The sequence below is a fragment of the Eubalaena glacialis genome, chromosome 2 (genome assembly GCF_028564815.1).
Source record: "Eubalaena glacialis isolate mEubGla1 chromosome 2, mEubGla1.1.hap2.+ XY, whole genome shotgun sequence".
Lineage (NCBI taxonomy): Eukaryota > Metazoa > Chordata > Mammalia > Artiodactyla > Balaenidae > Eubalaena > Eubalaena glacialis.
The window spans coordinates 140,094,194-140,117,046 of NC_083717.1; the positions used below are offsets into that span (position 1 = coordinate 140,094,194).

The following is a 22,853-nucleotide window of genomic DNA, read 5'->3' on the forward strand; positions in this document are numbered from 1 at the left end:
CTTTACAGTTCAAAATAAAGATCTGAAGCACAAAAGATAATAGATCCGGTATCTAAGTGATAGTTAAACACAGGGGCACAGGTGAACTCATCCAGGGAAAGTCTGTTGAGAGCCAGTGAAGGTTTTAGATTGTAGAAGACAGTGTAACAGAGTGGTTATGATACTGAACACTGAAGCCAGACCACACAGGTTCGAATAATGGTTCCAACACTTATGATGCATGTAATCTTGAGAAAATTTCTTGACCTTCTTATGCCTCAGTTTTCTCATATGTAAAATGTGGGTAACACTAGTACCTACTTCATGAGGTTATTTTGAAATGTTAATACATGTAAAGGCTTAGAAAATGGTCTGTCACACAGTAAGCAGGTAATAAATGTTAGCTATTGCAATGATGAAGATGATTATTGAGGATGATACAGATAAAAATGCATCTTTTCCCCACTCTTAAGACCTTTCAATATAAAATAGAAACACAAGCACAGCTATAAAATAAATAATAATAATTGATGATAGGAGAGCTAGTATCAAAAGGATGTTACCATCTCACCGCTCAGTGAATGCTGGGATGGATGGAGATGTTGATGAGAAGTGGCAATAAGGCTGTACTTTAAGTGGAACACGGCACTTATTGGGATGAAGAAGATGTACCAGTGTAAATGCTCTAGAAAGGTGTTATTAAAGACAAATACTACCTGATAAACAACTTTTTAAAGGCAAGCCCTACCCATAAGCTTCACTTCTTATGTGGTACAGAAGATTCAGCCCAAGATGAAAAAAAAACCTCAAAAATCATGATACATTAAATATAGACAGGCTTTCCTGTGGAAGATAGAGTTGACATTTTTTATTATGGTTCATATAGATCAAACCAAGAGCACTAAATAGAAGTTGTATGGAGACATATGCACAGAGAGAGCATCTAAAATCAAACCTAGTCATAGATAAGAGTGGGCAATTTTGGAAGGTAATAGATAAATGCCCTTTCATAGTAGGTATTCTAGCAAAGGTTGGGCTGTGCCCATCAGGAATTTTATAAAAATTATTCAAACACCAACTTGTTGGTGTGATTAGATGATCATTTAAGGCCCTTTCCAATCTTAAGATTCTGTAACAAGTCCAATAATTGAAACACTCTATATCTGTAATAGCATGGAGGAGATTGGGGTTACTAAGGGATACTATTACCCCTTAGTATCGTCACTAACTAGTGTCAACACTAACTAGCATATCACTAAGTAGCATAATTATTAATTTTTCTTCTTTTATTGTACCTCCAACTTTAAACAGAGGCTGAAGAACACTCCTAGGTTCTCATAAGAAACCCCATGAAAGAAGCCTACCCTTTCTCTCTCAAAACAGATGAAATCTCCACTGATATCTTTAGCAAGTCCTGCAGATGGAATGACTTACTCTAACCTGATTTTACTATAGTCTGGAGAAGTTCTCTTCTTAGGGCAGTTGGCAAGTTTTATGCTAATTCTGGCTCATATTATGCCTATTACATGGAGGAATAAGATTTGTTTTTGTTGTTTGTTTTAAAGCAAATCTCTCGCTTTGTTTCCCTCTGTGTCACACAAACTGATAGTACTCTAAGCAATTAAAGAAAAGTTTAAGGCACAGCTAATATTTTTACATGCTTAACCACTATTCAAAGAAACTGCTCCTCTGTCCCCCAAAGAGTATGTAATTAATCAGCCACAGGAATAATCTCTATAGAGTATCATGTTAAGATTTAATTTTAAAAATATTTTATGGAAGGATTTTGCACTAAGATGCTAAAGTGTCTTCCAAGTGTTTTAAGTGCACTGTTCACAGGCATGCATATCAATCAGGTAACTAAGAAGCCATACGGTTACCTCCACTATAATGCAGCTTTCTTTAAACAATGGCAGTTACTACGGCCTGGCCAATGAGGTACTATTTTATTATTGTTCCCTACTGAAACTGGGTGCTTCCACACAAGACTCAGTCTTCATCACAGGGGTGGATAGTGGTCCAGGTCATTCAAAGTCCCATAAGTTCAGAAAGATTCTCAGGCATCAAAACACTGTGTGTAATGCATATGATAGATCCCATGGTAGATGAGTAGGAAAAAATAACTTAGATCACATATCATGGTGATAATATGGCAACATGGTATCAGCAGTGCATCCAAGAGTTTTACTAATTTATCTATGGTTGACACCATTATTTGCAGCAAGACTGGATGTGGCTTATAAACACAGAATATAATGTAAGGCTTTTCAGAATAGCCAATATCTGTTTCATGAACCAAATTCATAAGGCTTACATATGGGATACACACTCTCTATTACATCTTAAATGTGTCCTATGTCAATGAGAAAAAATGTCTTTCTTTTTTTTTTTTTTTTAAACATCTTTATTGAAGTATAATTGCTTTACAATGGTGTGTTAGCTTCTGCTTTATAACAAAGTGAATCAGTTATACATATACATATGTTCCCATATCTCATCCCTCTTGCATCTCCCTCCCTCCCACCCTCCCTATCCCACCCCTCTAGGTGGTCACAAAGCACCGAGCTGATCTCCCTGTGCTATGCGGCTGCTTCCCACTAGCTATCTATTTCACATTTGGTAGTGTATATATGTCCATGACACTCTCTCACCCTGTCACATCTCACCCCTCCCCCTCCCCATATCCTCAAGTCCATTCTCTAGTAGGTCTGTGTCTTTATTCCCATCTTGCCACTAGGTTCTTCATGACCTTTTTTTTAAATTTTTTTTTCCTTAGATTCCATATATATGTGTTAGCATACTGTATTTCGTTTTCTCTTTCTGACTTACTTCACTCTGTATGACAGACTCTAACTCCATCCACCTCATTACAAATACCTCCATTTCATTTCTTTTTATGGCTGAGTAATATTCCATTGTATATATGTGCCACATCTTCTTTATCCATTCATCCGATGATGGACACCTAGGTTGCTTCCATGTCCTGGCTATTGTAAACAGAGCTGCAATGAATATTTTGGTACATGACTCTTTCTGAATTATGGTTTTCTCAGGGTATATGCCCAGTAGTGGGATTGCTGGGTCGTATGGTAGTTCTATTTTTAGTTTTTTAAGGAACCTCCATACTGTTCTCCATAGTGGCTGTATCAATTTACATTCCCACCAACAGTGCAAGAGTGTTCCCTTTTCTCCACACCCTCTCCAGCATTTATTGTTTCCAGATTTTTTGATGATGGCCATTCTGACCGGTGTGAGATGATACCTCATTGTAGTTTTGATTTGCATTTCTCTAATGATTAATGATGCTGAGCATTCTTTCATGTGTCTGTTGGCAATCTGTATATCTTCTTTGTAGAAATGTCTATTTAGGTCTTCTGCCCATTTTTGGATTGGGTTGTTCGTTTTTTTGTTATTGAGCTGCATGAGCTGCTTGTAAATCTTGGAGATTAATCCTTTGTCAGTTGCTTCATTTGCAAATATTTTCTCCCATTCTGAGGGTTGTCTTTTGGTCTTGTTTATGGTTTCCTTTGCTGTGCAAAAGCTTTTAAGTTTCATTAGGTCCCATTTGTTTATTTGTGTTTTTATTTCCATTTCTCTAGGAGGGGGGTCAAAAAGGATCTTGCTGTGATTTATGTCATAGAGTGTTCTGCCTATGTTTTCCTCTAAGAGTTGTATAGTGTCTGGCCTTACACTTAGGTCTTTAATCCATTTTGAGTTTATTTTTGTGTATGGTGTCAGGGAGTGTTCTAATTTCATACTTTTACATGTACCTGTCCAATTTTCCCAGCACCACTTATTGAAGAGGCTGTCTTTCCTCCACTGTATATGCTTGCCTCCTTTATCAAAGATAAGGTGACCATATGTGTGTGGGTTTATCTCTGGGATTACTATCCTGTTCCATTGATCTATATTTCTGTTTTGTGTGCCAGTACCAAACTGTCTTGATTACTGTAGCTTTGTAATATAGTCTGAAGTCAGGGAGCCTGATTCCTCCGGCTCCATTTTTCGTTCTCAAGATTGCTTTGGCTATTCGGGGTCTTTTGTGTTTCTATACAAATTGTGAAATTTTTTGTTCTAGTTCTGTGAAAAATGCCAGTGGTAGTTTGATAGGGATTGCATTGAATCTGTAGATTGCTTTGGGTAGCAGAGTCATTTTCACAATGTTGATTCTTCCAATCCAAGAACATGGTATATCTCTCCATCTATTTGTATCATCTTTAATTTCTTTCATCAGTGTCCTATAATTTTCTGCATACAGGTCTTTTGTCTCCTTAGGTAGGTTTATTCCTAGATATTTTATTCTTTTTGTTGCAATGGTAAACGGGAGTGTTTTCTTAATTTCACTTTCAGATTTTTCATCATTAGTATACAGGAATGCAAGAGATTTCTGTGCATTAATTTTGTATCCTGCTACTTTACCAAATTCATTGATTAGCTCTAGTAGTTTTCTGGTAGCATCTTTTGGATTCTCTATGTATAGTATCATGTCATCTGCAAACAGTGACAGCTTTACTTCTTCTTTTCCGATTTGGATTCCTTTTATTTCTTTTTCTTCTCTGATTGCTGTGGCTAACACTTCCAAAACTATGTTGAATAATAGTGGTGAGAGTGGGCAACCTTGTCTTGTTCCTGATCTTAGTGGAAATGGTTTCAGTTTTTCACCATTGAGGACAATGTTGGCTGTGGGTTTGTCATATACGGCCTTTATTATGTTGAGGAAAGTTCCCTCTATGCCTACTTTCTGCAGGACTTTTATCATAAATGGGTGTTGAATTTTGTCGAAAGCTTTCTCTGCATCTATTGAGATGATCATATGGTTTTTCTCCTTCAATTTGTTAATATGATGTATCACGTTGATTGATTTGCGTATATTGAAGAATCCTTGCATTCCTGGAATAAACCCCACTTGATCATGGTGTATGATCCTTTTAATGTGCTGTTGGATTCTGTTTGCTAGTATTTTGTTGAGGATTTTTGCATCTATGTTCATCAGTGATATTGGCCTGTAGTTTTCTTTCTTTGTGACATCTTTGTCTGGTTTTGGTATCAGGGTGATGGTGGCCTCGTAGAATGAGTTGGGGAGTGTTCCTCCCTCTGCAATATTTTGGAAGAGTTTGAGAAGGATAGGTGTTAGCTCTTCTCTAAATGTTTGATAGAATTCGCCTGTGAAGCCATCTGGTCCTGGGCTTATGTGTGTTGGAAGATTTTTAATCACAGTTTCAATTTCAGTGCTTGTGATTGGTCTGTTCATATTTTCTATTTCTTCCTGGTTCAGTCTTGGCAGGTTGTGCATTTCTAAGAATCTGTCCATTTCTTCCAGGTTGTCCATTTTATTGGCATAGAGTTGCTTGTAGTAATCTCTCATGATCGTTTGTATTTCTGCAGTGTCAGTGGTTACTTCTCCTTTTTCATTTCTAATTCTATTAATTTGAGTCTTCTTCCTTTTTCTTTTGATGAGTCTGGCTAATGGTTTATCAATTTTGTTTATCTTCTCAAAGAACCAGCTTTTAGTTTCATTGATTTTTGCTATTGTTTCCTTCATTTCTTTTTCATTTATTTCTGATCTGATCTTTATGATTTCTTTCCTTCTGCTAGCTTTGGGGTTTTTTTGTTCTTCTTTCTCTAATTGCTTTAGGTGCAAGGTTAGGTTGTTTATTCGAGATGTTTCCTGTTTCTTGATGTAGGCTTGTATTGCTATAAACTTCCCTCTTAGAACTGCTTTTGCTGCATCCCATAGGTTTTGGATCGTCGTGTCTCCATTGTCATTTGTTTCTAGGTATTTTTTGATTTCCCCTTTGATTTCTTCAGTGATCACTTCGTTATTAAGTACTGTATTGTGTAGCCTCCATGTGTTTGTATTTTTTACAGATCTTTTCCTGTAATTGATATCTAGTCTCATAGCGTTGTGGTCAGAAAAGATACTTGATACGATTTCAATTTTCTTAAATTTACCAAGGCTTGATTTGTGACCCAAGATATGATCTATCCTGGAGAATGTTCCATGAGCACTTGAGAAAAATGTGTATTCTGTTGTTTTTGGGTGGAATGTCCTATAAATATCAATTAAGTCCATCTTGTTTAATGTATCATTTAAAGCTTGTGTTTCCTTATTTATTTTCATTTTGGATGATCTGTCCATTGGTGAAAGTGGGGTGTTAAAGTCCCCTACTATGATTGTGTTACTGTCGATTTCCCCTTTTATGGCTGTTAGTATTTGCCTTATGTATTGAGGTGCTCCTATGTTGGGTGCATAAATATTTACAATTGTTATACCTTCCTCTTGGATCGATCCCTTGATCATTATATAGTGTCCTTCTTTGTCTCTTGTAATAGTCTTTATTTTAAAGTCTATTTTGTCTGATATGAGAATTGATACTCCAGCTTTCTTTTGATTTCCATTTGCATGGAATATCTTTTTCCATCCCCTCACTTTCAGTCTGTATGTGTCTCTAGGTCTGAAGTGGGTCTCTTGTAGACAGCATATATATGGGTCTTGTTTTTGTATCCGTTCAACCAGTCTGTGTCTTTTGGTGGGAGCATTTAATCCATTTACATTTAAGGTAATTATCGATATGTATGTTCCTATTGCCATTTTCTTAAATGTTTTGGGTTTGTTATTGTAGGTGTTTTCCTTCTCTTGTGTTTCTTGCCTAGAGAAGTTCCTTTAGCATTTGTTGTAAAGCTGGTTTGGTGGTGCTGAACTCTCTCAGCTTTTGCTTGTCTGTAAACGTTTTAATTTCTCCATCAAATCTGAATGAGATCCTTGCTGGGTAGAGTAATCTTGGTTGTAGGTTTTTCTCCTTCATCACTTTAAGTATATCCTGCCACTCCCTTCTGGCTTGCAGAGTTTCTGCTGAAAGATCAGCTGTTAACCTTATGGGGATTCCCTTGTGTGTTATTTGTTGTTTTTCCCTTGCTGCTTTTAATATGTTTTCTTTATATTTAATTTTTGATAGTTTGATTAATATGTGTCTTGGTGTGTTTCTCCTTGGATTTATCCTGTATGGGACTCTCTGTGCTTCCAGGACTTGATTAACTATTTCCTTTCCCATATTAGGGAAGTTTTCAACTATAATCTCTTCAAATATTTTCTCAGTCCCTTTCTTTTTCTCTTCTTCTTCTGGGACCCCTATAATTCGAATGTTGGTGCGTTTAATGTTGTCCCAGAGGTCTCTGAGACTGTCCTCAGTTCTTTTCATTCTTTTTTCTTTATTCTGCTCTGCAGTAGTTATTTCCACCATTTTATCTTCCAGGTCACTTATCCGTTCTTCTGCCTCAGTTATTCTGCTATTGATCCCATCTAGAGTATTTTTAATTTCATTTATTGTGCTTGTCATCGTTGCTTGGTTCCTCTTTAGTTCTTCTACGTCCTTGTTCAATGTTTCTTGCATTTTGTCTATTCTATTTCCAAGATTTTGGATCATCCTTACTATCATTATTCTGAATTCTTTTTCAGGTAGACTACCTATTTCCTCTTCATTTGTTAGGTCTGGTGTGTTTTGACCCTGCTCCTTCATCTGCTGTGTGTTTTTCTGTCTTCTCATTTTGCTTATCTTACTGTGTTTGGGGTCTCCTTTTCACAGGCTGCAGGTTCGTGGTTCCCGTTGTTTTTGGTATCTGTCCCCAGTGGCTAAGGTTGGTTCAGTGGGTTGTGTAGGTTTCCTGGTGGAGGGAACTAGTGCCTGTGTTCTGGTGGATGAGGCTGGATGTTGTCTTTCTGGTGGGCTCGTCCACGTCTGGTGGTGTGTTTTGGGGTGACTGTGGCCTTATTATGATTTTAGGCAGTCTCTCTGTTAATGAATGGGGCTGTGTTCCTGTCTTGCTAGTTGTTTGGCATAGGGTGTCCAGCACTGTAGCTTGCTGGTCGTTGAGTGAAGCTGGGTCTTGATGTTGAGATGGAGATCTCTGAGAGATTTTCACCGTTTGGTATTACGTGGAGCTGGGAGGTCTCTTGTGGACCAGTGTCCTGAAGTTGGCTCTCCCACCTCAGAGGCACAGCCCTGATGCCTGGCTGGAGCACCAAGAGCCTTTCATCCACACGGCTCAGAATAAAAGGGAGAAAAAATGTAAAGAAAAAAAGAAAAAGGATAAAAGAAAATAAAATAAAGCAATTATAATAAAAAATAAGAAAAAAATTATTAAGAATAAATTTATTAAGAAAAAAAAATTTTTTTTAATTTTTAAAAATAGATTTATTAATTTTTTATACTAAAAATAAGAAAAAATTTATTAAGAAAAAAAATTTTTTAATTTTTTTAAAATAAAAAATATGAAAAAACTTATTAAAAAAAGTTTTTTTAATTTTTTAAAAATAGAAAATAAGGAAAAAATTATTAAGAAAACATTTGTTAGGGAAAAAAAATTTTTTTAAGTAAAAAAAAAAAAAAAAAAAAACGGACGGACCTAACCCTAGGACTAACGGTGAGAGCAAAGCTATACAGACAAAATCTCACCCAGAAGCATACACATATACACTCACAAAAAAAGGAAAAGGGGAAAAGTTAATATATCCTGCTCCCAAAGTCCACCTCCTAAATTTGGGATAATTCGTTGTCTATTCAGGTATTCAACAGATGCAGGCACATCAAGTTGTTTGTGGAGCTTTAATCTGCTCCTTCTGAGGCTGCTGGGAGAGATTTCCCTTTCTCTTCTTTGTTCGTACAGCTCCCGGGGTTCAGCTTTGGATTTGGACCCGCCTCTACATGTAGGTCGCCTGAGGGCGTCTGTTCCCCGCCCAGACAGAACGGGGTTAAAGGAGCAGCTGCTTCGGGGGCTCTGGCTCAGTGAGGCTGGGGGGAAGGAGCGGTACGGAGGAGGCGGGGCGAGCCTGCGGCGGCAGAAGCCGGCGTGACGTTGCAGCAGCCTGAGGCGCGCCTTGCGCTCTCCCGGGGAAGTTGTCCCCAGATTACGGGAGCCTGGCCGTGGCGGGCTGCACAGGCTCCCGGGAGGGGCGGTGTGGAGAATGGCCTGCACTCGCCCACAGGCTCCTTGGTGGCGGCAGCAGCAGCCTCAGCGTCTCATGCCCGTCTCTGGGGTCCGCGCTGATAGCCGCGGCTCGCGCCCGTCTCTGGAGCTCGTTTAAGTGGCGCTCTGAATCCCCTCTCCTTGCAGGCCGCGAAACAAAGAGGCAAGAAAAAGTCTCTTGCCCCTTCGGCAGCTGCAGACTTTTTCTTGGGCTCCCTCCCGGCTAGCTGTGGTGCGCTAGCCCCTTCAGGCTGTGTTCACGCAGCCAACCCCAGTCCTCTCCCTGGGATCCGACCGAGGCCCGAGCCTCAGCTCCCAGCCCCCGCCCGCCCCAGCGGGTGAGCAGACAAGCCTCTCGGGCTGGTGAGTGCTGCTCGGCTCCGAGCCTCTGTGCGGGAATCTCTCCGTTTTTCCCTCTGCGTCCCTGTTGCTGTGGGATCCGCGCTAATAGCCGCGGCTCGCGCCCGTCTCTGGAGCTCGTTTAGGCGGCGCTCTGAATCCCCTCTCCTTGCGCGCCGCGAAACAAAGAGGCAAGAAAAAGTCTCTTGCCTCCTCGGCAGCTGCAGTCCTTTTCCCGGACTCCCTCTCGCCAGCACCGAAGCCCGAGCCTCAGCTCCCAGCCCCCGCCCGCCCCAGCGGCTGAGCAGACAAGCCTCTCGGGCTGGTGAGTGCTGGTCGGCACCGCTCCTCTGTGCGGGAATCTCTCCGCTTTGCCCTCTGCACCACTGTGGCTGCGCTCTCCTCCGTGGCTCTGAAGCTTCCCCCCTTTGCTACCCGCAGTCTCTGCCCACGAAGGGGCTTCCTAGTGTGTGGAAACCTTTCCTCCTTCACGGCTCCCTCCCACTGGTGCAGGTCCCGTCCCTATTCTTTTGTCTCTGTTATTTCTTTTTTCTTTTGCCCTACCCAAGTACGTGGGGATTTTCTTGCCTTTTGGGAGGTCTGACGTCTTCTGCCAGCGTTCAGTGGGTGTTCTGTAGGAGCAGTTCCACGTGTAGATGTATTTCTAATGTATCTGTGGGAAGGAAGGTGATCTCCGCGTCTTACTCTTCCGCCATCTTGCCCCTCCCCATCAAAATGTCTTTCTTTTTCACCACTCTATAGCCTTTCATTTCTCAACCTAACTAGCTTGTGGTTAAGTTCTCTCGTCTCTCTCTCTCTCCATTTCATTCAGTTTGGTTAATATAATCTCTAACACTCAGAGATCTTGCTGTCTTGCCCATCACCAAACAAACTAACTACTGAAGCAAAGGGCCCATAGTAACTGGTCCAATTGGAGGGCCTGCCTATAGGCAAATGCTGGAACTCTGTAATATCCTCAGCCATGGATATTTTAATTGGCAAACAACCTAACACCCTATTAACGACATACACCCAAATCAGTCCCTTTGATTTAAAACCTATTTGTAACAGAATCCCTCTTATCACCCATCTGGGCAAAAATTTAGGCTGTTGGAAACTTAGATTTGACATCCTTAATTGGAGATTTAATTGTGCAAATTAGGTGCTGGCTTCCATGCCCTCTGGCTTCCAGTTGGCTTTGCCCATTGGAGCCATTAGCAAAAATCTCAGAGATTAGGAAGGGAGTGATATTGGATATTTGTCCCATTGGCATTCCCCCTGCAGATTGCCGTGGGTTGGTTGTGTTCCTTTGCCAAGGGCTACATCTCCTGTCACATGATGCTCTTATTCTTTTTGTGTTCTGATAACTTCTCTCTTCCCCCCTTCATTTTTCTTTCTTCTTCTGCTGGCCCTACAGAATTAGTCTATTCCTAGTTGGTTTACTAAATCATGTCCTTACCTTTGTAAACAGTCCTTGTACTGAACTCTCGTCAAAGCCCCTTTTGAATGTACCATATGACTCCTATTGAACCCTGACTGATACAATGTTCTTTAGCCCATTTTCCATTGTTTTTGTTTTCTCTTATTGATTTGTAGAAATTATTTTCACACTCTGGTTATCAACTTTTTATCACTTGTATGCATTACAAATATTTAATCTACAGCTTGCTTTGAACTGAGTTTATAATATTTCTTGTGGTACAGATATATATAAATAAAAAAATTTAAGGTTGTGAAATATATTAAATATTTCCCTTTTTGTCCTTTAAGAAATTCTTCTCTACCCTGATTTTATTTTTTAAAATGTTTCTGTAATTCCTTTTAGAGTTATAAATTTGTTTTTCCATGTAAAAAATAAAATATAAATTAAATTAATATTTTAGTTTGTTTTCCATCCTAGTTAGCCAATTGTTTTAGAACCATTTATTGAATAAACCATCCATTTCCAGTGCTCCATGAGCACCAGCTAAACCTTGCCTTTCCTGTAGTTATTAATGTTTTTGCCTTAAAAAGACTTAACTGTTCTATTGATTGTAATAAAAACAGCGTTGGCTCATATTGAGCATATGATATGCTTGAATATGAGAAGAAAGTGAAGGTAGGAAAGGCCCAAAATTAGTAAAAATAATTATAAATAAGTAGTCAGGTGATTAAGGACTTAGGAGTCTCCATGAGATCAAAGATTCCATTAAGTGGGGGAATAGTAGTGAAAGTGGTAGGCAAAAAAACACTATGTTTCTAAAAATTTTGAAAAATAGCAATTCTAAAAGATAACAAAATTCAATGTGTGTTCATGGGACTGGGTTGTTGAAATTGCATGAAGGTGAAGGTTAATGGAGTTGAAGAGGTCAGGAATGTTAAGGCAAAGATATTTATAAATGTCTCCAACCTGATGTTGACATCAGTCAGGAAAATATCAGAAATACCCAGCTATTTATCCTACTACTTAAGAGCACACATGAACTCTAATCCATGCCAATTTTCTACTTAATAAATAAGGTTAAAAAGATATGATATATATTTTTAATAATCAATAGGTTTATTAAAATCCACTAATATCTTCAATTTTTTTCAGATATTAAAAGGAGAGAATGGGTACAACTCCAAAAAACTTAGAACATCTAGGAAAGATGAATAAAGAAAAAATGAAATAGCATTTATTCAAATCAAAACTACTACAATGAGGTATCACCTCACACCAGTCAGAATGACCATCATTAAAAAGTCTATAAATAATAAATGCTGGAGAGGGTGTGGAGAAAAGGGAACCCTCCTACACTGTTGGTGGGAATGTAAATTGGTGCAGCCACTATGGAGAACAGTATGGAGGTTCTTCACAAAAATTAAAAATAGAGTTCCATATGATCCTGCAATCCAACTCCTGGGCATATAATCATACAAAACTATAATTCAAAAAGATACATGCACCCTTATGCTCATGGCAGCACTATTCTCAATAGCCAAAACATGGAAAAAACCTAAATGTCCATTGACAGATTAACAGATAAAGAAGATGTGCTACATATATACAATGGAATACTACTAAGCCATTAAAAAAGAATGAAATAATGTCATTTGCAGCAACATGGATGGACCTACAGATTATCACACTAAGTGAAGTAAATCAGAAAGAGAAAGACATATACCATATGATATCACTTATATGTGAAATCTAAAATATGACACAAGTGAACTTATCTATGAAACAGAAACAGATTCACAAACATAGAGGACAGACTTGCAGTTGCCAAAGGGGAGGGGGAGTGGGGAAGGGATGGATTGGGATTTGGGGATTAGTAGATGCAAGCTATTATATATAGAATGGATAAACAACAAGGTCCTACTGTATAGCATGGGGAACTATATTCAATATCCTGCAATAAACCGTAATGAAAAAGAATGTAGAAGAGAATATATATATATATGCATAAAACTGAATCACTTTGCTGTATAGCAGAAACTAATACAATATTATAAATCAACTATACTTAAATAAAATAAATTTTAAAAAATAAATAATAATAAATAGCATTTATTGAGTACCTAATCTGCTTCATTTAGTATGTGATTACATTGATTAGCTTATTCAGTATTGTAGGTTGTAGGACAAGGAATCAAATCTAAAACTGATAAACCATTAAAACATACCTCTCCAATACCCTTTCTAAATACCTACTTTCATCTGCAATAAAAATTTATAAAACTTAAAAACTTTTACAGAATATGCTTAATACAAGGTGATGAAGAAAACTTCAGTTATTAAAACATATTTTCATATTGCCTTACAAACTTGTTTTACTCAGTAGCACATCAGAACAAATTGTAGCATTACCAAACATATTTACAGTAACTTTTTTTCATATTAAACTTCTATTGAACTTTAATTAATTAAAAATCTCATCAGGAGATAAACTTTACTTTGACACAGTGTCTTTCAAAATATATTCTTGAAACTCCATTTGTTATATATTCTAATATCAAATAAGAAAAGCTTAGAATAGGAATAAAAGGGTTGAATTAATCAGTCAACAGTAATTAACTACACATTTATCCAAAGTGAGATTTCAATTCTCTTCATTCCCTTGACTTGATGCCATAGTTTGTTTGTTTAGTGAGAACTCTATGTTCTGTGAAGCTTATGAAGGATTTAAAATTCTGACATTTATATGAATACAATTATTTTGATAATACTTGGCAATGACAGTAACCATCCAGATTCTATATAATTTGGATAGAGTTTCTTTTAATACAACGTAACCTTTTTCTAAAATATTTTTAAGAGGATTATGACCTAAATTATGTCAGTTAGTTGTTCTTTTAAAAAGATATTTGGTTAAGTCTAAATAGATAAATTTTGGAGCATTTTTTTATGAGTCAGCCTAACTTAAGGCATAAAAACATCTCCCCAAACTATGATGGAATTCTTTTTGACTTGATTTTAAATAACTATAGCATAGATGATGAAATTGCTTACTAATAATACAAACAATAATTGACTGAAAACTAGAAAGACTTTGTGCATAAAGATCGTTGTTCTGCTGTTAGCTATTTAAGCTCAGAGCAATTAATATCACATTTGGTTAGTACCGTTCATGTTCTGCTTAAGCATTTAAAGGTTTCCCAAGTGACTTTCCCTCTAAATATTTATGTTTCAGGAAGTATTTTCCCTAGATATTTTAAATGGTTGGATTCCAAATTAATTTTCATTTTTAATCAGTTTCTGCTTATAAATTTGGACTTCACTGTATTCATTTGTATTACTCCTCTATCTTTAATGATTTTGGAATGTAACATGAAATCATGAGTTGTTGCAAATTCAATTAATTTTATTTAAGCTTGTTAATATAGATATGAGATCAAAGTTGGGATGACTCAGAGTTAATTCTCTACTTAGCTCTTGTTGACTCAATATGATGTAACTACTTTCTTATTTTAGTTTTTCAATTTTCTGACATTTTAGTCTCTGCATAAGTGTATGTATTGGTTTATTAGAGCTGCTGCAACAAATTACAGCAATTTTGATGGCTTAAAAAAACAAAAAATATCCTCTCACAGTTCTAGAGGCCAGAAGTCCAAAATCAGTGCTGGCAGGATTGGCTGACCCTTGAAGTTCTGGGGGAGAATCTGTCCATGATTTTCTCCTAGCTTCTGGTTGCTGCAGGATTCCTTGGCATTTCTTGGTTTGTGGACACATCGTTCCAATCTCTGCCTCCATTTTCACATGGCTTTATTCCCTGTGTCTCTAAGAAAGACATGTTTCATTGGACTTAGGGTCCACCTGGGTTATTCAGGATGCTCTCATCTTGGGACCCTTAACTTAATTGTATCTGTGAAGACCCTTTCTCCAAATAAATTCACAATCACAGGTACTGGGCATTAGGGTTAGGACATATCTTTTTTTTGTTGGGGGGGCACAATTCAGCCCATTACAGTATGTTTTATTACAAATTATTTTAAACTAATTTTTCAAATAAAATGAAATATCTGAGATCAAACATATTGCTATGTGGTATAAAACTATTTTTACTAGGATGTTTTCCTCTATGAACTCTATATATGAATCACCAACCAAATCCACTTGTTCTAATTGGTATTTCCATAGTCACACTCACAATATTGTTTCAGTTATTTTTGAGTAACAGTTTGCTAGTTGATAGCCACATAATCATGTCACTTTCTGATTACTTTGGTTAAGGTGTTAATGTGATCAAAATAACCTCCCCCAAAGAAACATCCTCTTTAAAAGCAGAAAACATGACCACATTTCCATTCTTTTTCAGAAATCAATAAGACATTAATCCAGTACTTATGTTATTCTCAAGTGATCATTTATCCCTTTGCAGAGTTGAATTATCATCCAACTCTATTCAACCAATAATGTACATTTTGACACTGATTCAAGTTATTAGCTATTTCCTGATTTCTGGATATAGAATTTGGAACTATTATACTTCAATTACTCATCCACAAGAATAATCAATATGTCCCTATTATAGACCAACCAAAGAGCTGAAGATATAATTAATAAAAGAAAAAAAATCAGTGTGGCAACCAAATAACAAATTAACACAGCTTGAAAGCTACACCCTTGAAAAAAAAAACATTGAGTTATGCTTTGTATGCTCTACAGACAGGCACCAAATCCCTGGAGCTTCAAATGTGATGCTTACTATTCCCAAGGATGTAGTGACATTAAAGTCAAAGTAGAGGACCCTGGAAAACCAAGTGCTAACTCACAGATCAAGAAACCATATAACTTAATGGCAGGCATGAGGAAAATAAACTGACTGCTCAATATGCAAAACACATTTATTTCACAATTTTACAGACAAATGAGCATGGATGAGCATTCATTTCTTTGTGTGGCTTTATTTTTTTTCTATTACTGTTCACACTGCTTTCAGTCATTAGACCAAAAAAAAAAAAAAATTAAAAAGTAAAGAATTCAACCAGCCAATTGATTTTTAATTTATAATTTATTCACACAAAACTTGGGAAATTTGACTGTTTTTAGTATCATTCACAAAGGATTGACTGTTTTTGGCTTCAACTAGTCAGACCCTTTAAAATTTCTAATTTATTTTTCAAGTAAAACCACAGATTGTCTTTGGTTGTCAATAAAGCTTTTATTGATCCATGTAAACATCTGACAAAAATAAGGAATAAAATGAGCTTTCCATAAAGCAAATTATTTTTCAGTAAGAGTGCTCTTTACTCTGAGTTTAGGCTCACTGTTTTGATGTTAAATATTTGTTTTCAATGAAAAAGTGATAACAGTAGATAGTAGTTGTGTTGATGGTGGTGCGTAGTTCTTATAACTTTACTTCGTGAAAAAACTCTGTGACTCTTTCCCATTCTTTTTAATTTTAAATTACATTCATATCTAAAATATAAGTGCCATTGATTTAGGTCACAAAAATTATAAATCTAAAGGAAGTGTTAAGGAATTATTACACTAACCTCCTAGAATTGGTATAAGGATTAGTGAGTTCATACCTATAATGTGCTTAGAACAATAATTGGCACATAATAAACACTATATGTGTTTGTATTTATCACTATTACAAAGGCTAGAAAAGGTTGAAAACCACTAGTGAATCCTTGGATTTCCTGACTGAAATACACATTACCAGGTGTTTTTTCATTTTTCTTTCTTCTTTAAAAGCCCTCCAGAAACATTCTTATGTTATTGGCTATTATAATTTGTGTTTGAACATAACTAAATAATAGTCCAGGAGAAAACTCCAGGGAGATTTTTATAAAGTTAAGGCCTTCCTATATTTAACAGAACAAATTTAATGTATTAGTTAGTACAATAATTACTTTAAAAGCAATAAATATGAATGCAATAGTGTGAGTTTATGGATCTCAAGGCAGATCCAATTTCTTGAAATAAAATATATACTTAAAAACAGAATTGGTTTAGGTATATGTTGAAATGAAACAGCATACTGCCTCTGGCTCTCTGATTCTAATCATCTTGGCTTCTATGAAAAGATAATTGAATTTCTTATCTAAATATTGGATATTCCTTACCAACTAACTGAAAGTCAAAATTCTTTTCTGGATAAAACTTTAAATCACCAGGTATTATCCCGGGTTAATGAATCAAAGGACCACTATAAATTAGATATTAAAATAACTTTCAGATGATCTCAGTTACTTTTAAAAGTGTGGATGTGAAAATCCATATTTCAAAATCAAGAAATTGTTGGAAAGCTAGTGTGTAAATTAGAATTGACTGCTTCTCAATTTCTAGCTGAGAGTTAGCAAATTTTTACCATCATGAGATTTAACTCGAAGTAATCTATACCCTGAAATTGTTATTTTAAAATCTTAGATGATATAGCTTGGATTTTATAATTCTCAATATTCCATACATTTACATTTCCAGTTGTATAAATAAGTGAAGACCACCTGTATGTGAACAAGCAAAGGCTTTTTATTCAGAACTAGAGTCCATCACCGTCACTTGCATTTGACAGGGATTTAAAGGCAGTAAAGGAAGTGTAAAACTTTAAAGTGGAAAAAAGAAAAGGCTTCAGGTATACCCTGAATGGAAGCTGTCAGCATGAGGAATCTGGAGACAGGCTAACTTAGAAGAAGGGCACCCTATGTGATTGGCTAGGGAAGCATGTTTCATTTCCTCTGGTTGGTCTGAAGTTAGAAGCAGGGCAAAAATTAGGGAAGTTGGCAGTTATTGATCAAGTTTTGCCTTTTGGGGCTGATTGCTACAGAGGTTGTGGTTTGGTTTCCCTGCCTGGCTGCTACTAAGGATGTGGATCAGAGTTCTATGTTTTAGTTATGGTCTGGCCATATTCCATTTGTATATTCAGCCTCTCACAGATACATACGTATTTCATTATAAAATTATTTCTACTATAAGGTCCAATATTAATCTGTAGTAAAAGCTGTCTTTTAATTTATTAAAACTCTCTGATATTTATTTATATCTTACCTACCAACTAAAATGTACTGTAAGGTATGAATTTTCTCTTAAAGTAGATCAAATTCTTCAAATACAACTCAGAGATTTTCCCCCAACATCTCATAAAATAAAAAGCTAAGGTTGTTAATCAGTCAATAAATACAGGCATACTTCAGAGACATTGCAAATTCAGTTCCAGACCACCACAATAAAGCTAATATTGGAATAAAGCAAGTCACATGAATTTTTTGGTTTCCCAGTGCATACAAATCTTATGTTTACACTATACTGTAGTCTAGTAAGTATGCAATAGTAATTTGTCTAAAAAGCAGTGTACATATCTTAATTTTAAAATACTTTATTGCTAAAAAATGCTAACCATTGTCTGACAATGCAGCATTGCCACAAACTTTCAATTTGTCAAAAATGCAGTATCTGCAAAGCACAATAAAGCAAAGTGCAATTTAAAAACTTATGCTTATACTTAAATATTTAAAACATAGTTTCAGAAAGTTATCATCCAAAATATAATGACGCTAGCTTTATTGCCCAAAATTAGTCAGTCTTTGCAACTCAGTCACTTCTGGTTACAAATTCATATGCTTAGGACAGGATTCTTCATATTCTACTCTGACTCCAGATTTAGAACACTCTGTGACCCCAGTGAGATCACTGACCTACTGGACTCTTGGCCCCCTCTAGCTGCTGCTGTTACTACCAATGTTCTGGCTTCAACAGAAAAGACATTTATATCTTATAAAGATCTAAAAATTCTGCTGACTTTATCTTCTAGTATTTATTTCTTAAAGATATTCTAGGATATTCACATGTTCATTTCCTCACCAACGAATAAGACAATTTTTGGATCCTATATGAGCAATACTAAAGTTATTTTTGTTAGAACAAATAACTAAAATTTATAAAGCATTGTAAATCGATAAATACAACAAATGCAAAGAGTGGTGGAAAGTATATATTAAAATCAGTCATGTTTCAAAAGAACAACCTGAAAGCATGAGAAAAACGATGAAAGCATCTTCTAAGATAAATGTTGACACCAAAAAACATAAAATGTACTTCCTTAATATTAAAATTAAACTGAAGAATAAAGTAAAAGAAAAATTGAGAGTTCATGTTTCTAGTTTTTTTTTCATTCATAAAACTTTTATTCCACTTACATCAACTTAATACACATGTTCTGAACAATTATACTTGGATTGTTCATAAAGATTTCATAAAGTATTAAATAAATCTAGCCACCATCTCAAGTTATTCCACTGTTCACTGTTTTTACAGAACATGCATGTTAGATAAGTTTCAAAGAAATCACAAAAGCAAAAGTCATTTTTTGCTTTTTGGGGGCTTTTGTTCTACTTTTCTGCTTGATATCCATGAAAAAATGGATATCAAGAAATTCATTTTAACGCATCTTTACTTGTACATCTGTGCTTAGGTTGCTTAAAATATTTAAATGCAAATAAAATGAGTGTCACCAAACTAATGAAAGAAAACAACAGGTAACTTTACAAACAATGGAATATGAATAATCTCTGCTCTTCTCTAGACAAAATTGGATCACAACTTTGTCTAAAGGAAGACTTCTGTGGCTGTAGTCAAAGGTATGCATGACGAGATTTTGTACTCCACAGATACACATGGTTCAAAATGTAATGAAATCTTGGGTTAAATCCATTTCATCTGTCCTTACCAATTAAGGTCATTTTAAGACTTATATGTCCTCCAAGCAGCACAGAACCCAAACAATAAGATGTTTGCCTGAGTTATTTTCCAGGAATGTGGAGTCACCTGTGTCTAGCACAAGCTGAGCTGAGAGTCAGCTGTGTCAAGTCCCAGCTGAGCTGGTTAAGACTGAATAGGCCCACTGACCCTCCAGCTGGACGTGCAAGGGTGTCTGCTCAGTGACCTTTTGAATGTGCAGAGGCCTGTAGCTGAGTTACGCCTGTGCAGAACAATGATTACTGCACTTTTTTCCAATCACTTTTCCCCAAGCTCCCCACACTCCCCGTGACTCAGACCACCCTGCTTCTTTATTCTTTATACACAAATACAACAAGCCCCTTGCCTTAGGGGAGGCAGATTTGAGGCTTGCTCTCCCATCTCCTCACTTGGATGCCTTACCAATTAACTCTCTCTTTGCTACAAACCTCAGTGTCTCAGCCTTTTGGTTTGCTGTGCATCAGGCAAAACAAACATGTTTGGTAATAATATCCATGGGGGATCTATTTTTACTACAGTCCTATAATTTCTCCAAATCTTAAAATACCCACAACAACCAAATCTTTGATAGGAACCAATTTTATCTCCTATCCTGCACCAGGACAAACCAATAGGCAGGCAGTTTTCTTTCCTTAGACATAGAAGCAATTTTAACACAAGTCCTGGCAAAGCCACAACATAGCAAAAGCACTCTGTATAAAAATTTCACATCTCCATATTGACCACCTCAAGATGAAAATAACTCTCAACAAAGTGGTTATAGAGGGAACATACCTCAACATAATAAAAGCCATATATGACAAGCCCACAGCTAACATCAAAGCTTTTCCTCTAAGATTAGGAACAAGACAAAGATGCCTACTCTCACTATTCTTATTCAACACAGTATTGGAAGCCCTAGACAAAACAATCAAACAAGAAAAAGAAGTATAAGACATCCAAATTAGAAAGGAAGAAGTAAAACTGTAACTATTTGCAGATGACATGATATTATATATAGAAAACCCAAAAGACTCCACCAAAAAACTCTTGAGAACTAATAAATTCAGTAAAGTTGCAGGATGCAAAATCAATATACAAGATCAGTTACATTTCTCTACACTAATAACAAGTTATCAGAAAGAGAAATTAAGAAAACAATCCCATTTACAATTGCATCAAAAAGAATAAAATTCCTAGAAGTAAATTTAACCAAGGAGGTAAAAGACTTGTACTCAAAAAACTATAAGATATTGATGAAAGAAATTGAGGACAACAGAAAAAAATGGAAAGCTATTCAATGCTCATGGACTAGAGGAATTAATATTGTTAAAATGCCCATACTACACAAAGCAATTTACAGATTCAATGCAATCTTTATCAAAATTCCAATGGCATTTTTCACAGAAATAGAACAAACAATCTGAAAATTTTTATGGAACCACAAAAGACCCCAAATAGCCAAAGCAACCTTGAGAAAGAACAAAGCTAAAGGCATTATGTGCTGCAATTTCAAACTACATGACAAAGCTATATTACTCAAAACAGTATGGTACTGGCATAAAAACAGACACATAAATCCATGGAACAGAGTAGAAAGCCCAGAAATAAACCCACACATATACAGTCAATTAATTTATGGCAAGGGAACCAAAAATAGGCAATAGGGAAAGGACAGTCTCTTCAATAAATGGTGTTTGGAAAACTGGACAGCCACATGCAAAAGAATGAAACTGGATGACTATTTTAGGCCATACATAAGAATCAATTCAAAATGGATTAAAGACTTGAATATAAGACCTGGAACCATAAAACTCCTATAAGAAAACAGGCTATAAGCTTCTTGACATAGGTCTTGGTGATGATTTTTTGGATTTGATACCAAAAGCAGGAATAAACAAGTGGTACTACATCAAACTAAAAGGCATCTGCATAGCAAAGGAAACCATCAACAAAATGAAAAGGCAAACAATGGAATGGGAAAAAAAATTTGCAAATCATATATCCAATAAAGGGTTAATATCCAAAATATATAAAGAATTCATACAACTCAATAGCAAAAAAGACAAATAATCTGATTAAGAAATGGGCAGGGGATCTGAATAGACGTTTTTCGAAAGAAGACATACAGATGGCCAACAGATACATGAAATTGTGATTGACATCACTAATCATTAGGGAAATGCAAATTAAAACCAAAATGAGGTATCACCTCACACCTGTCAAAATGGTTGTTATCGGCTTCTGCAGGGAGCTGGAAGTCACTGTCTCCCGGGTGAACGAGGCTGTTGCAACGAGGGTCAGCAAGTGCAGGTTTGCCCTCCTGCAGACGTGGTGCGCAGAAAGTCAAAACAGAAGCCACCCCCCAAGAAGAAGATGACAGGCTCCCTAGATGCCCAGTTCACCTGCCCCTTCTGCAACCACAAGAAGTCTTGTGACATGAAAATGGACCGGGCCTGCAACACTGGAGTCATCTCTTGTACCATGTGCCTAGAAGAATCCCAGACGCCCATCACTTATCTGTCAGAACCAGTGGACGTGTACAGCGATTGGATAGATTCCTGCGAGGCAGCCAATCACTAGCAATGCAGAGGACCCACCCTCTTGGCAGCCTCACCTGCTGTGTACCAATCCAGAGACATTCCAGGGTCCAGGGTGTGGGTCCAGGGCCTTTGCAGCCCTGTGTGTATGTGGAATTGGCATGGGTGTGGGTGTGGGTGTGAGTGTGTGTGTGGCTGCAGGTGTGACTGTGGGGGTGTCCTCGTGGGCATGGGGTAGTGTTGAAGGGTTGCTGGGCTCCAGGGTCCTGAACTGCCTCCCTTGGCTCCAAAAGCCTTTGACTTGCTCCCTCCTCTGGCACGTGGCCCCCTGGCTTTGGGGTCTTGGCTCCTCCAGGGACCTGTGTCCTGACATCCTAGGTGAGGGCAAGCCCAGCAGAGGCTGCCTCAGGACTCTATAGCATCTTCCCTCACCTCATCAGCACTTGTCCATTTGAACTGGACTGACTGCCCATCCTCCTTCCCTGCCTTCCAAGGCCTGTGGCCTGGGATTCAAGCCACAGCCCCACAGGCCCCCTGGCAGAGCGGCCTGTTTTCATGTTTGGCCACTTTTGTAGAGGAGGGAGGGGCTGGGTTGGGGATAGCTGTCAGTCACCAGCCCTTAAATAAAGCAGCCAACACACACACACACACACACACACACACACACACAAAAATGGTTATTATCAAAAAGGTAAGAAATAACAAGTGTTCATGAGGATATAAACAAAAGGGAATCCCTGTGCTCTGTTAGTGGGAATGTAAATTGGTGCAGCTATTAGGGAAAACAGTATGGCGTTCCCTCAAAAAAATTAGAAATAGAACTACCATATGACCTAGAAATTCCACTTCTGGATATTTATCCAAAGGAAACAAAACACTAACTTGAA

At 37.1% G+C, this 22,853-nt stretch overlaps 1 protein-coding gene across 1 annotated transcript in view; it reads left to right on the plus strand.

Annotated features, from left to right (window-relative positions):
- Positions 1-22,009, plus strand: part of LOC133084700 (transcription elongation factor 1 homolog) — a 64,526-nt gene extending 42,517 nt beyond the window's left edge. The window contains exon 2 of the mRNA XM_061181478.1: positions 21,677-22,009. Coding sequence (XP_061037461.1) covers positions 21,677-22,009 — 333 coding nt within the window. The remainder of the gene's footprint in view (positions 1-21,676) is intronic.
- Positions 22,010-22,853: the final 844 nt, after the last annotated feature.